This window comes from Mus musculus, chromosome 7, assembly GCF_000001635.26.
Source record: "Mus musculus strain C57BL/6J chromosome 7, GRCm38.p6 C57BL/6J".
Classification (NCBI taxonomy): domain Eukaryota; kingdom Metazoa; phylum Chordata; class Mammalia; order Rodentia; family Muridae; genus Mus; species Mus musculus.
Window position 1 is genome coordinate 25,777,501 of NC_000073.6, and position 15,826 is coordinate 25,793,326.

The window sequence follows — 15,826 nt, forward strand, 5'->3', positions numbered from 1 at the left end:
GGCAGGGGCTCTACCACTGAGCCACGCCCCCAGCCCCTCACTGGGGGAATTCTAGGCAGGGGCTCTACCACTGAGCCACGCCCCCTGCCCCTCACTGGGGGATTCTAGGCAGGGGCTCTACCACTGAACCACGCCCCCTGCCCCTCACTGGGGGATTCTAGGCAGGGGCTCTACCACTGAGCCATACTTTCAGCTTTCTAAGTCTTTTTTTGAGACAGTCTTGCTATTTTGCCCAGGGTAGCTTTGAACTCTCCATCCTCTTGCTTCCAAATGCTGACATTACAGGCCTGTACTATTGTAACTCTCCTGTTATATGTTCCATCAAACAGCCTTATCTGCCTGACCTATGCTACATAACATTGAGGTGACGATGTGACTAAAAATTAGTGTCCTTAGAGAGCCCAAATGCCATAGTGGGAAATACCTACTCTAGAAAGTGACAATCCAGAGTGGTCAGGGTGAAGACAGTGAGCATAGGGTTGTGACAGGGACAGCTATAAGTCCTGACAACTTAAAGAGTTCCGAATCCAGCTACACTCAATATTACTAATACTAAAAACAATAAAACCAGCTAACAGTCCATAATACATCCCCAGACAATGTTTTAAGTTGGCTGCTTGCCTTCATTTACTGAATCCTTATTTCTATCTTGTAAATATTAGCATTATGACCATCTTATAGATGGGAGAACTGAGGCCCAGAATGGTCTTTGGGCTTTACTCAAATTCACACAGCCAACAGGTGAAATAGGTGAGTCTTGGATTAACTGGTTCGGAAGGGCTGGTTTTCCATTGAGAAGATGATATAGGCTTGTGGTTGTGGATAGAAGGAAGGTTGAGGCCGAAGTGATCAAAGTCAGAGGGTCTCACCTGCAGGTTGCAGTGGGTGAGCGGGTAGATGCCACTCAGGCCAGGGGTCCAAGCTACCTCTAGCTCCGTAGGTTGTCTGGAAACCACGTGGAGATGGTGAGGCCTCTGGGGGAGCACTGTGGGCACACAAGGGAAGGCTGACTCTTAGGAAACTCTCCCCAGAGCCCTCCATCTTCCCTCTGCTTTCTCCTCTCACCTCTGGTCCAGCCTCCCACACCCCTGTCACCAAGATCTGTGAACCCTCTTGTTGTTACCTGTGATGGTGGCTGTGCGGGAGGTGGTGACTCCCTTGGCATTGTGGGCTTCACATGAGAAAGAAGATGTCTTGTTCAGGCCTGGGGAGGAATATGAGAAAGCCTAGTGTCACGGTGGGGAGGACTCCCACACCTTGTCACACAGTCACAGACACACACGTATAGATGCAGACAGAAACACGTATGCTTACATACATATGTACACAGACATACGCACCCAGACTCATTTAGACTCATGAAGTGTTCACATGTACAGAGCCAGATGGTACACACCTGTCACACCAGATAATGGGCAGGCTGAGGCAGGAGGATCTCAAGTTCAAACCTGCCTGGCAGAGTGAGTTCAAAATTCTCATCTCAAACTTAAATGGTTAAAAAGTGAATGAGAAAAAGAAACAAAGTCGGGCGTGGTGGCACACGCCTTTAATCCCAGCACTCAGGAGGCAGAGGCAGGTGGATTTCTGAGTTTGAGGCCAGCCTGGTCTACAAAGTGAGCTCCAGGACAGCCAGGGTTATACAGAGAAACCCTGTCTCGAAACCCCCCCCCCCCAAAAAAAAGAAAAGAAACAAAAGGGAAGAGAAAGGAAAGATAACTGCTCCTAGGTATGGGGGAGGGGAAGTTTATCACAGACACGTGGAAGAGCATAGCCAGAGATGGGGCATCTAGGAGAGTCCAGGGTGGACATAATCAGACTGAGCTGGGTCATGTGGTTGGAGGGGGAGGGGCAGGGAGAGGAGAGAGGGGAAATGAGGCACAGCAGCCAGGAGGCCCAAAGGTAAACAAAAGACCAGGTAAACAAAATGGTTGTGCTCTATGAGGAAAAGCAGCCCAGTCCCTTGGGTTGGAGAAGTTTAAGGTAGGGTGTGGATTATAATGGCTAGGGGGACCCTGTATACGGAGTGAGGGATGCTGGGAGAACCTGGAGGTGGGCTGGTATGTTAAGTAGGCTCCTCAGTCGTTTGTCCCAGGCTTGAAATCTAACAAAAAGGATCCTGGAAGGGGCTGGGGAGATGGCTCAGCAGTTAAGAACACTTACTGCTCTTGTAGAGGACCAGGGTTTGGTTCACATAACCTACATGGCAGCTCACAGCTGTGAATCTAGCTTCAGGGGATCCAATGCCCTCCCTGATCTTCACTATTATAGCATGCATATATCAGGTCCACACACATATAGTCAGGCATACACATATAAAACAGACAAGACTGTGGAAGAGTCATCCCTATCCCTGCAGAGAAAGGGGTCAGGGGGGCTCTTATATCAACATGCCAACATTACCAACATACACTCACACAGGCCTACACAGACTTACACGGAGACACAAACAATGAACGCACACTTAAGGACAGAGTATATAATAATGTACATAGGTTTGCTCATTGATAAGTTTGTCTCCTACAACTGCTCTCTTGGTCTGCTTCTGGTCTCTCTCTCTCTCTCTCTCTCTCTCTCTCTCTCTCACACACACACACACACACACAAGGTCTTCTCACAGGATGTCTATATGTCTATGTGACCTCAGCCTCCTTTCTTCATGCACGTCTTCTTGGATGGCACACCTAAGTCACCCTGCCCCTGACTAATCTCTGTAGAACTGGAACCTGGCTTGGTTTCCTCTCCTCGCTGCCAGCTTGCTCACACGTTGCCCAAGAATCATGTTTCTTAGGGCTCTCTCTCAGAATCTCCATTTTAGGAGCGCAGGAAATGTCTGTTTTTGTAACCCTGAGGTGGCAGCATGGCCGGGCACACAGTAGGTACTCTACAAATGTCTGTTGAATGAGTGGGAGAATTTTTTTTTTTCCCAAGACAGGGTTTCTCCGTGTAGCTCTGGCTGTCCTGGAACTCATTCTGTAGACCAGGCTGGCCTCAAATTCAGAACTCTGCCCGCCTCTGCCTCCTGAGTGCTGGGATCAAAGGTATGTGCCACCACCATCTGGCTGTGAGTGAATTTTTAAAAAGATTGTGTGTGTGTGTGCCACATTTATTCAGGTGCCCTCAGAGGCCAGAAGAGGGCATGGGGTTCCCAGGAGCTAGACACATACAGGAGGATGTGAGTTGGCCCATGGAGGTTCTGGGAATTGAACTCAGGTCCTCTGTAAGTGGAGCAAGTGTTCTTATCTGCTAAACACTCTCTCCTTCCCCAGTGAAAATTTCTGATCAAGCCCAGGGCTGCACACATGCCAGTCCGATGCTCTACAGATGAACCACACCCCCAGCTCCTCCCTGGTGGATTCTAGGCAGATGTCTCATTGCTAAGCTGCATTCCTAGCCTTCTTTTTAACTTTTCCTTGGAGATAGGATCTCACTAGGTTGCCCAGACCGGCCTTAAACAGACCCTGTAGCTCAGAAGAGTTTTGAACATGTAATCCTCTTGTCTCAGCCTCTGGAGTAGCTGGAATGGCAGGCCGACAAAACCAAGCCTTACAAGCCAATGAACACGTGTGTGCATCTGTGTTTGGGTGTGTAAGGAAGAAAAGGGAGCCTGATTATGTAACAGGCCAAACAAGCCAGTTAATGTGTTTTTGAATAAATGTCTTTGTGTGTCTGGGAAAGGTTCGTGGGCCAAGGTGTTTGTCTTGAGTCTCTTGTTTTGTCTTGTTTGTGTGTGCAACTGTGTCATCACTGTGCACACAGACACACACACAAGTGTGTACAAATACAAATACTCAAGACACAGGCCGGCAAACACACAGATATGCAATACCCATGTGTGCAGAGTCCTCTAGTACCGGGGCTGCAATTCTGAGCCTGGTGGATGTGGATGTGCTTGCGTTCTCCCATCTGTGTTTCATGGCTTGTGTAAGTCTGAGAACAGCATGTACTTGTGTCACTGTGGCATCTGCGTTTGTGCGAGCGCGGCGTTCCCTCCACCTGGTATGTTGGAGGGCAGCCTCTCTCTCGGCAGACACAAAGTTTCCTTTTCTCAGTCAGCAAAGGGAGTGGAACAGGGGAAAATCCGTCTTGAAGGCCGGAAGGGGGTGGGTAGGGAAGCGCCCTAGCCTTGGCTGCCCCGGCTGGCTGCGGTTCCCAGCCAAGGTCAGGTGCCCGCGGCGCAGCCCCCTCGGCCCAGGAAGGGATGCGCAGCCCTGGGAGGGCACCCTGAGGGGGGCAAGCGCTGGATCACGTCCAGCCACCTGGCACGTGGGGGCCACCACGCGGGGAGCTGGCGCCAAGGGCCAGCCGTAGCAGCCCCGGGGCAAGGAGGGGGGTTGGTTCTGGAGCTCGGTTCTGTTCCGACCGCAGCATTCCTGCCCCCGCCTGAGTCACCGGGGCGCCCCCCACCCTCCACTTCCGGCCTGTCCTGGTGGGCATAGTCTGGGATTTCCCATTCTCATGCCCCAGGGGCTGCATCTCAAATGAGGACACTGGGATGAGCTGAGGGGTCTAGGACCCCTCTCTCCTCCTGCACTCACCCTACAGGAAAGCCTGTGGACTCCAGATGTGTTTTCCAGATGTACTGCCCCGCCCCCACCCCATCCGCTCACTCCCACCCATGGCTTTTCTGAGGGAAAGAGAGAGATGGAGGGAGAAGAGGACACGCCCTGACTCAGATAGAGAGGGACAGAGAGGCACTCACACGCACAAACTGACAAAATTCTTTTACAAAGCACCCTCCCCTCCCCCGACAGTGAATCACTCTTAAATACACAGGGACCGTTATTAGCACAAATGTAAACACACAGAAATGCAGCACTGGCTAAGCTATACACTATTCACAGGGCGGATGCTGTACCAAACACAGTGACATAAATGCACTGGGACTTACTGGTAAACACATGGAGACTAACAATGAGGCATAGCCCCATAAACAGACAGACAGACAGACAGACAGACAGACACACGCACTCACGCGCACACACACACACACACACACACACACACGAGTCAGTGTGGGAAGGAACATATAAACACACAGTCTAACCCTCACACATGCACTGCAAACACCTGGCCAAATAGTATACATAGTATAAATACTGAGAAACTACAGAACTTCGTACAGAACAGCGTACTTCTGTCTCCAGACAACACATGTTGAAAGGGACAGACAAAATGGATACAAACTAGGAAGCAATAAAAGTTAATGTTGACTCCCCCCCCACACCACACAAACACACGCAGAGAGAGAAAGAGAGAGGGAGAGAGAGAGAGAGAGAGAGAGAGAGAGAGAGGGAGAGAGAGAGAGAGAGAGAGAGAGAGAGAGAGAGAGAATGCTAGCTTTATCTGTGCCAAAACAGAAACACAGACGGATGGGAAAACAGGCGGATGGGGAAAACAGTTATTGCGCAGCCACAAAGGCCCTCTGCAGAGACCACAAGATGGGGACACTGCCACATATGCCACATATGCATGGGTTGGCACAGATTCATGGCTAACAGGTGAGCGCTTAGGGTTCAGTCACCAAGAATCAGAGGAGTCAGTAACAGACCCAGAGAGAGCAGGTGTGTACTAATATTCTGCTGCGAATCTCTTTGGTACATGATAAGACACAGAACTTCATGGTGACGATCATACTTTTCTTTCCTTTTTTGGGGGAGGAGGATTGAGACAGGGCTTTTCTATGCAATAGCCCTGGCTATCCTGGAACTCACTCTGTAGATGAGGCTGGCCTTGAACTAACAGAGCTTTGCCTGCCTCTGCCTTCTGAGTAAGTGCTGGGATTAAAGGCATACAGCACACTGCCTGGCTCATGCTTTTCCTTTGATGGTCAATAAGAAACATACCAACCTAGTGACACAGGCATCTTCCCTCTCTCTTTGGAGACAGGGTCTTGTGAAGCCCAGGCTGGTCTCCTTGACTGTTGGGATTACAGGCACAAGCTGCCACATCTATATGATATCTTGATTCTGCAAGGGACTGGGACCTCGCAACAGTACACACAACCCCCCCCCCCCCCGGCCTTGCACCCTGTGAACTGATGTTGTTACCTTAATATACAGAGGTTTTCAAGCTAGCCACATGGTGTCAGCAGCTCTGGTCTCATGAACGGCCATGAACACAGAGCACAGAAGGAAAACAGATACAAGACAAAGTTGACCTTTAGTGACAGCTACAGAGACACACTCTGAGAGCCACAGAGACTGGCCCCCACTAAGACATTCTTTCCTACTTTAAGCAGTTGATGCTGGTGGATCTGCCGACCCGAGAGGACAGGGCTACACATTCGGAAATCCTCACCTCTTTGCAGGTGTTTTTGTCAGTAACACACTGAGAGACACAGACGACCCTCTCACACCTGCGGGCCCCATCTCTTCCCTCCTCCCTTCTTGCCAGCCAGGCTGACTCAAGCCCCATTCTTATCCCTATCAGACCACTCGAGCCACAGGCCTGACTCACCCTCTGGGGGCCAGCATGCTCATCACACTTCCTTGCACACTCAGGGCTCCCAGAATGCTGGGAATGTGAGCTGTCCCCCTCCATACTGAAAGACCCATCCTCACCTCCCCCGAGAGGCAGCAGGTAGGATTTTAGGAAGCCGTTACTCATCCAGATATTGCTATGTGTTCCTCCATCTCTTCTTCTTTAACAAGGTCCCCTAGCCCTGTCTCTGACTACCATGGGACCCTAAGCAAAGTGACCAATCTGTATAGTACATAAAGGGAGGGTCACGCTGAAATAGGGGTGCCGTTATTCAGGCCACATTATCACGTGTCTCTCCATGCTGAGTCACTTCAGTAACCTGTTCTCTTTTAATTTTTCTTCCTCAACATGTCCAACGTTAACCTCTAACTTACTATATAGTCAGGGCTAGCTTTGAGCTTGATAATTGAGGATGATCTTGACCTCTGGTAGTCCTACCTCCACCAGTGCCGTGATTGCAGGCATGTACCACGGAGCCAGGTTTCCATGGTGCTTTGAGTGGACAGGGCTGTGAGCGTGCTAAGGCAAGAGTTTTACCAACTGATTAACAGCCCCAGCCCTTTGGTTTTCTTGGGTTTTTTTTTTTTTTTTTTTTTTTTGGTTTTTTGGTTTTTTGAGACAGGGTTTCTCTGTATAGCCCTAGCTGTCCTGGAACTCACTTTGTAGACCAGGCTGGCCTCGAACTCAGAAATCCACCTGCCTCTGCCTCCCAAGTGCTGGGATTAAAGGTGTGCACCACCACACCCGGCTCCTTTGGTTTTCTTTATTGACAGGGTCTCACACTGTAACCCTGGGATGGCCTAGAACTCACTATGTCAGCCAGACACATCTCAAACTGGTGACAATCCTTCTGTCTCAGCTTCCAAATTCTAGGATTATAGGTATGAGCCTCCACCCTTGTCTTCCCTAATTGACTTTCTCTTTTACTCATTTTCCCTCCCTCATTCTACTCTGGGCTCTGCTTTTCCAGGAAAGCTCAGCCGAGCATGGACTGAGGTCTAGGGAACACTTCAGATCAGGGGGTGGGCAGGTCAAAGGAGGAAGTGGACAGAGGAGGGTATTGGTTCATTCTGATGCCTTGCTTGGGTCAGGGCTGACAAAGGAGCACCAGGCCTACACATTTGGGCCACTGAACAGCATTAGAGATTTGGGACAAAGAATGCTATTGAACAGAGAGGGGCTGTGGTGAGCACAGAGAGAGAGAGAGAGAGAGAGAGAGAGAGAGAGAGAGAGAGAGAGAGAGAAAGAAAGAGAGAGAGAGAGAGAGGGAGGAGAGAGAGAGAGGCTGGGGTGAACAGAGAGAGGCTGGGGTGAACAGAGAGAAGCTGGGGTGAGGAGAGAGAGGGGGGGCTGGGGTGAACAGAGAGAGGCTGGGGTGAGCAGAGAGAGAGAGAGAGAGAGGCTGGGGTGAACAGAGAGAGGCTGGGGTGAACAGAGAGAGGCTGGGGTGAACAGAGAGAGGCTGGGGTGAACAGAGAGGCTGGGGTAAACAGAGAGAGGCTGGGGTGAACAGAGAGAGGCTGGGGTAAGCAGAGAGAGGCTGGGGTGAACAGAGAGAGGCTGGGGTAAGCAGAGAGAGAGAGAGAGAGAGAGAGAGAGAGAGAAGAAGAAGAAGGAGGAGGAGGAGAGGAGGAGGAAGAGGAAGAAGAAGAGGAGGAGGAGGCGGCGGCTGGGGTGAACAGAGGCACACACACAGAAGTAGTGAAACAGTGATGGAGAGACAGAGGGATGGAGAACAGACAGACAGATGAAAAATCACAGGAAGGGAAATAAGACAGAAGACAGAGACAAGTAGACAGACACATCGAATGAAGGGCCCTGGCTGCTCTGCTTTGGCCCACTCTCAGACTCACCTGGAGTTTGCAGACTGTGCTGGGAGCTGTGTCCTGTGACTGGGGCCAGGGGGACAGCATCTTGAAGCCAGAGTAGGGTCACGGGTTCCGGGGGTCCCTGGGCCTGGCAGCTTAGGTTGAAAGGGGTGTTGGCAGGCACAGCTTTGTCCTCAGGCTCCTCCAGGAAGTACGGGAGACCTGGGCAGTCAAGGACAGAAACTTGGTTCCCTCTGACCCTCTCAGGGCCCCCAGATTATCATTAGGATGTTGGAGGTGCTAAACACTACATCCACCCTGCAGGGTTTTTGACTTGTCCCTTATATCTGGTCACCTAGGAAACGTGCGTCACCTTCAGATATCTGATCCTTTATGCTTTTATGCCTAGGACCATGCTTCCAACATCTGGTTTAGCCTATGCCTGACCACCTTGAACATTTTCCAGGGCATGTAAAAGTCTCGCCTTGTCTGTTTTTCTTTTTCTCTTCCTCTTCCTCCCCCTCTTCCCCTCCCCCCCCCCCATCTCTCTGAGATACAATCTCTCTACAGAGCCTTGACTGTCCTGAAACTCACTATGTAGACCAGGCTGGCCTTGAACTCACAGAGATCCTCCTGTCTCTGTCTCCTTGGTGCTGGGATTAAAGGTGTGTGTTAGCATGCCGGGGTCTTCTCCTTTTGAGGGTCTTTCTATGTATCCCAGACTAGCCTCAAACTACAGATCATCTGCCTCAGTCTCTTGAAAGTGGCAATTATATGTGTGCATCACTATGCCTGGCTTTCCTCGTATCCCTTTCCTAATGAAGGAGTGAGGTACTTGGAAATATGGGAGAATTAACTTGTGTGCAGCTGATTCCCAGACTAGAAGGTCCTACTCCAAGCATATCTGATTCCCCAGGACATCCAAAAGCTCCCCAAATCTCTCTCCTCTGGGACATAGACCTGTCCCCCATAATGTATGGCCTCCCATGCCTCCCCAACTACCAAGATTCCCTAAGTCTCTGGACTTTATGTCCCAATGGGAAAAGCTCTGAGTTCTTCACCTGTCATCCCCGCATAAGCTCTGACCCGAGAACTCACCTTCCAGCCCTACAAAGCCCGGCTGAGACACAAAGGTCCGTCCTTCTAGATGCACCATACACTGGTACTCCCCTGCATCTGAAAGTTGCAGGGCTGAGATTCTAGAAGGGAAGAGGGGGATTTAGAGGCTGGGGGTCAGAGCTGGACACTGGGATGTGGTCAGCAGAACTGAAAGAGGGAGGGGGTCTGGACAGGAAACTTATAGGAGGCTGAAGTAGGTCCTATTTTTAACTCATTTTTACAGAAGAGGAAAACGAAACCCAGAGGTCATATCACAAGCTCAGAGCCACGTGCCCAGTAAGTGGTCAGGTGGAGATTCCCAACCCAGGTGGAGGGGCTGCCCAGTGGCTTGGTGCGGAAGGGCTGTGTGTATGGAGCTCCCTGGTCAGTGACAGGTGCCACACCTGAGCTGACTGACAACTTTCCATTCATCTTGCCAGTCTTCGCCCAGAGGCACCTGGGTCTGGGTGTTATCAGCCAGTTCTAGGATCTGTCCATCTCGAAGCCACACCACCTCAGGGGGTTCCCCCTGAACCTGGAGCTCACACCGAAGTGTCCCCGTGAGTCCTCTGGCACCTGTGATATTCCCTGGGTTCCCCACAAACGGGCTGCCAGCCTCGGTCTGTGTGTCTGTCAGGGAGATGGTAAGGAGCATGGTTAGGAAACCCGCAGCTCGCTGCTCCTCTGGTCCACCTTCCCTATCTGCCCATGGTTGCCAGGACCCCACATAGTTGTAGAGTGACCTCAGAGGGGGGTGGGGTGGAGGCATGGGAGAGGATAGGAGTCTTCCCAGGGGATTGAGGTCCGGCTTCCATCTCATGTCCAGTCTGTTAGGAAGAAGGCCTGGGATCTGGCAGCCTCCCACGCCCTGGACTGCCTGGCAGGGCCGGTCCTTGCCATTCTGGTCTCTAGAGACTTCACAGTCTGGACTGGGAGATAGAGGAAAAGAAAACGGAGCAGAGAAGGAAAGGAAAGGGGAGGGGAGGGGAGGGGAGGGGAGGGGAGAGAGAGAGAGAGAGAGAGAGAGAGAGAGAGAGAGAGCACTCCAGCAGGGCAAGAACAAGTGGAGGGGGACAGCAGTGACAAAGGGGGCCCAGGACTCCCAAACCCTCCTTCTCTAGTCTTCCTCTGTGTTTGTTGGGGAAAGAGCCCTTTCTGTAATCTGGACCCTCTAGCTCTGTCCCTCTCCTCAGGACACAGATTCCTCAACCCCCCAGCCCTCCCTCAACTCCTCCTGTCTGTCTTTCTGCCCAGTCCATCTTTTGGTCCTCCCGGTTACTGTTTCTTGTCCTTCTATTCCTCTCTGAGTTGCTTTCCCTAACTCCAGGCTCTTTGAGTCTGTGTCTTTCTGCCGCCCCCCCCGCCCCCCCCCCCGCGCGCGCCCAGGCCAGCACTCTGTCGTCCCAAGGAAACTCCCTAAGCCAGCCCAGTACCCATAACACCTGCCAGCCAGCCCCCACCTCCTCACTGCCCCTGCCCTGGATCGCATCAGCCGGCGTCTCTGCCTCAGTGAGACCCCATCACTCACCCTTATGGGCTGCACACCCCCAGCAGCACAGCGCCAACCACCAGGCCAGCGGGACCCTGCCCATCCTCCAGACACCAACAGCTCAGATTGATGCCAAACTTTCTTCCGAAGTTGATGGGCACCTCGCTAGGAAAGGGGGCAGGGCCGGGTTGTCCCCGGCCCTCCCCCCACCCCTGGGCTCCTGGGATTTGGCACTGCCCGCCTGGCACAGCGGGAGCCCCTCGGCTGGCTCAACTCCTCCGCAGCTAGCCGCCTTCCCGGCTACCCTGCCTCATTCTCTCACTCCCAGACTTCTTTCCCCGCCCCTGGCTCCCCCTCTGCCTCCGCCCACTAGGGCCCCAGCCTTGGGGCCACTGGGACTTGGAGGGGTTAACTAGGAGTGAAGAGTACGGGATCTGCCTTGTCTTAAAGGAGCCTGGGCGCCTTGGAGAGAGGCTGGGGAGGAGGAAGGAGACCTTGGTGGCTCATGGTGGCTGAGGCCGATCCTGGGCTGGTGAGTTAGGAGGATGGGCGCTGTGTCCCCCTGAACTCTCAGGGTCTGGTAAACATTCCTGTAGAATTTCCACTCCTCTCAGCCCAAGACGCCCCCCAGCCCCCCTTTCTGGGCCCCCACCCTCAGCCCAGCCTGCCAGGCCTCCTCCAATTCCCCTCACACTCGCAGCTTGAACAAGGACTCTCTCTCTCTCTCTCTCTCTCTCTCTCTCTCTCTCTCTCTCTCTCTCTCTCTCTCTCTCTCTCTGCATTGACACAGAAGCTGGGACAGGTAGAGACATGCAATGGCATGCTGCCTGCCCACAGATACCCTCAGATGAGCCGGGTCAGGAGCTTGCCTGGGGAGAAGTCTTACAAATGGAAGGTCACTGCGGGACTGGCATATGGGGGATCAGGGTACTCACTGAGGGCACATCAACACTCAAACCCACCGAAGCCCACTTGAACACAGAAACAGGAATCCAGAGGTGGCAGCAGACTGAAGTGACAACCCCAGCTCTAGCCCAGCCACATGACTTTGGGCAATGGGCAAATGCCTGTCTTCCTGTACCTCAGTGTGTCTAGCTTTAAGATGGGGACGAGGACAGCCCCTGCTAATGCAGCAGGCTAGTGCGAGAATGATCTAGGTCAAAGTGCATGCAGTTTCTTGCACAGGGTGGCCCAGATGACGAGGTGCCCGGGATTTTTGCTACCCATGCTGGTTGTTCCTCTGCCTCAGGATTCTTGTATCCAGCCCTGGCAGATCCGGAGCCAGTATTAAGCCTCTGCTGCATGTCTGCTTCTATGCCTCTAGGTGTTTGCCATAGAGGGCATGCTCAGATGGCCTCCTAGTACCCAGTTCTCTTCTTCATTAGTCAGGCTGCTTCTTGATCAAATCATTGAGCTGCTTTTGATCACCACAGAATCCCATGTCACCTCCTGGCATCTCTCTCTCTCTCTCTCCCTTTGCCCTTCTCCATATCCACCACTCCTCCTTCCATCCCCCTGCCTCCAATCCATCTCTTGGTTGGGATCTAGGAGGATGTTTCTGAGACAGCCCTCCCCCCCATGTCTGTCCTCTAGACTCCCCACTTCTCTGATGATCAACTCCAAGCCTCTCAGCTGCTCGCTCTCGGTCCTAACCATAACCACCATCCTGTTTGTATCTTGATTCAGTGATGTGGCAGCCCCGGCATCTAACCTGCCACCTAGTCTGAGCCCTGGGGTCCTCCTGAACGCTCAGTGTGGATTGGTTGCATGGAATCCCAGGGAGAGCTCAGCCTTACAAACCTCTCTCCTATGTGGCTGCCTCTTTAGAGTCTCACCCTGGTCTAGCCTTGCCCTTTCCCTCCTGGATCCCAGCTATAATTTGCTCCTTCAGTGGCCCGATTGCTTCTTCCATCACGTTTCCCTTTTAGCAGCCACAGGGTGTTTCTTATCCCACATCCCATCTGATCCTTTCCTTCTCCCTTCCTTCCCTCTCCGATACCACCTAGCTGTATCCCATCTTCTGCTTCAGCCTTTAGGATAAAGCCACGGGCTTCTTACAAGCACCCCTCATTGCCACCTGAGCGTGTCCTCACCTCCCTGGTCAGTTTTCATTTTCTCACCCGAAACAGCTCCCTCACAGGCTGTGGAACAGCTTTCTGTGGCACTTTGTCCCAAGCTCCTACACCTCCCTCAGCCCCACCTCTCCTCCCTTTTCTTTTGCATCCTTTCCAGCCCCCTCCTGTCTAACCTAGCTCTACTCCTTCAATATACGGCTCCCTCTCAGCACCGCCTTTTTCTGAGATGGTCTCACTATATCACCAAGGGTGGTCTTGAACTCTCAGTCCTACGTGCTTTGCCCTCCAGAGAGTGCTGGGTGACAGGCAAGCACCACCACACCCAGCTTACCCGGTGCTTTTCATTGGCAGCAGGCCCCGTTTATTGTCATTATGGAGTTATTGCACAATTCTGTTTCCTGCCTGTCTCTCCTTTCTGCTGGTGGACGCTGGGAGGACAGCCTGGGGGATATCGCAGATATTGCTGCAACCCTTAGAAAAGGCCTTGCCATACTGTAGATAAGAAGAAAAAAAGGCATCTCTGGGGTGAAGTGGAAACTTTAGGGTTCTTTGGAAAGTCGGTTGGATGATATTTTGCTGGGGCAAACACATGAAGGGACGTTTCATTAAAGCAGACATAGGTGTGAAAGGCTAAGGTAGACTCATGAAGGAATGTTTCGCTGAGAGACACACACAGGAGAGAGGATGTTCTGCTAAAGCAAGTGTGTGAAGGGACACGTGATGAAGGATTCTTTGCTAACAGCACTCAGGTATTGGTCTGCCTTACGTTGCATAGTTGATCTGCTTTTGTTGGGACTCCACAGACTTGGGCTGGCTGCGGCAGACTTGGGTGGAGGATGCATGATGTTTGGTGGGTGTTGGAGATCGGGCCTAATGCTTTGATTTGACAGGGAATGTGCTTGTTTGTGCAAACACTAAAGTTAGTTTTTGATTGATCAATAAAGATGCCAGTGACTAATGGCTGGGCAAAGGGAGGCAGGGTGGGACCCTTAGAGTTGGTGGGGCTAGGACACAGGGGAAAGGAGGAAACGCAGACTTTCAGGATCACTGTGAATCACGGGGTTGGGGGGAGCGTGGAGAGAGATGGATCAGATTTAGAGCTGCAGAGGGAACATCATCTGAAATGTAGGGAAAGCGGCCGCCGGAAAGGCTGCTCAGAAACACCTTGGGCATCAGAGACCAATGGGCCCTACAGAAGGTAACAGCGCAGCAAAGTTAAAAGTAGATCCAAGGAGGCTGGAGAGGTGGCTCAGCAGTTAAGAGCACTGGCTGCTCTTCCAGAGGTCCTGAGTTCAATTCCCAGCAACCACATGGTGGCTCACAACCATCTGTAATGGGATCTGGCGTGTCTGAAGACAGCTACAGTGCACTTACATACATTAAATAAATAAAATCTTTTTTAAGAATGCAAAATATGTATTTAATGTTTCTAACCAGTACAAAGACCAAAGGCCACATTTACTCTAGGTTAGTCACAAACCAATTATTTAATAGAAGCTATAAAATAATTGGGAAGAATATTTGGAATATCTCAAAAGATTTAAAATAGGAGGACACTTTACAAAAATCCGCTTAGGAAATAAAATTCCTCACCTGTATGTAGAAATGTAACATTGCAGGGGAGCTTATAAAATACAAAGACAAGTATAAAAGGACTGTGTACTCTAAATCCAAAAACTCAATAATAACCAAATACTTAGTTTTAAAATTTACAGTTCCTGGGTATGGACCACATTATTATACACATCTTCCAAGACAGCAATCATTATTCTTCAGTTAACCATGTGAGGTATCGTCTTCTACAAAATCTTTGGCCATCTCTGCTGTGATCACATCAATGTGACTAACCTTATTTCTGGACTTTACCCCATAGAATTTGTCAGCTGACTCAAGCAGTTCAGGCCTAAAGGCAGTAGTAATAAACTGGGCATGCACAGCTAGCGCTATAATCATATCTGACACAGCTTTTCTGTGTTGAGCATCCAAAGCTTGGTCGATCTCATCAAACAGGTAAAAAGGAGCGGGGTCACATTTCTGAATGGCAAAAATGAGAGCAAGGGCTGCCAGAGATTTCTGTCCTCCTTAAAGCTGTTGCATTTCTCTCAACTCCCCTTGCTTCCCTGTAAACGACACCCTGACCCCAACTCGTGTGGACTGGTCAACTGTTGGAACACTGCTCTGTGACCCAGAGCCCCGTTCGCTCTCGCCGCTCCCTTCTCCTTCGTCCTGAGACTGGCTGCCCTCCACATTTCCTTTCTTCATCACCAAAGTTGCTTTGCCACCGGGTACCAACTTCTGAAAAACTTCACTGAAGTTCTTAGATACCTGTTTGAAAGTTAACTGAATAGCTTCATATTTTCTAAGTTCGAGTACATTCATCAATTCCATGATTGAAAGTCTTTTTTTTAAAGTAGATTTAGAAAGTGTTGAGCCAGGAGTACATGAGGGGAAAGCATGCTAGCGGGGCAAGATTTAGGAGTGCCCAGCCTTTGAGGTAGCCAAGGCATTTCAAAAATAAACGAATGAGTGTGTCCTTCATTCAGGGATCCAAAGATTCCCTGGGCGGGTGGCTGGAAGCTCGACCTGCCAGGATCATAAAGCGATGTTGCTCAAACTCACCCTACAGGAGGGTATAAATAGGACTCCATGGAGTGACGGAGACAGAGCTTGGCTTGCTGGTAGCTAGCTGTGTGCCGCTTGTGGGTTTCACATCTTCGCTGATCTTTGCTTCCCTGAGAGAGTCACAGCTGAGAACTTCTCCTGGCATTCCTCCTGGTCCCTCCTGCTGACTCAAGCTGAGGCTGAGGCCTGGCTGTCTCTGCTAGGTCATGTCACTGCTGTTGCTAACCCGACTCTACTGAACTGGACTGCTGGTG

The 15,826-nt window shown here is 51.3% G+C and overlaps 1 protein-coding gene and 1 pseudogene across 7 annotated transcripts in view; both read right to left on the reverse strand.

Moving 5' to 3' along the window:
- The window catches only part of Axl (AXL receptor tyrosine kinase), a 32,425-nt gene extending 21,001 nt beyond the window's left edge, over positions 1-11,424 (reverse strand). For 3 of the 7 annotated variants that reach the window (NM_001190975.1, NM_001190974.1, NM_009465.4), the window contains exons 1-6: positions 10,915-11,233; positions 9,791-10,016; positions 9,387-9,487; positions 8,334-8,510; positions 1,124-1,204; positions 870-985 (exon numbers count right to left, since the gene is read on the reverse strand). In NM_001190975.1, the coding sequence (NP_001177904.1) occupies positions 870-985; positions 1,124-1,204; positions 8,334-8,510; positions 9,387-9,487; positions 9,791-10,016; positions 10,915-10,978 (765 nt within the window). In that variant the 5' untranslated portion in view covers positions 10,979-11,233. Of the gene's footprint in view, positions 1-869; positions 986-1,123; positions 1,205-8,333; positions 8,511-9,386; positions 9,488-9,790; positions 10,017-10,914 lie in introns of all 7 variants that reach the window. The other 4 variants (XM_006539991.4, XM_006539989.4, XM_006539992.3 and 1 more) reach the window with 3 other exon arrangements.
- A 3,222-nt stretch (positions 11,425-14,646) lies between these two features.
- Positions 14,647-15,598, reverse strand: Gm29763 (annotated as a pseudogene).
- Between the last annotated feature and the right edge of the window lie 228 nt (positions 15,599-15,826).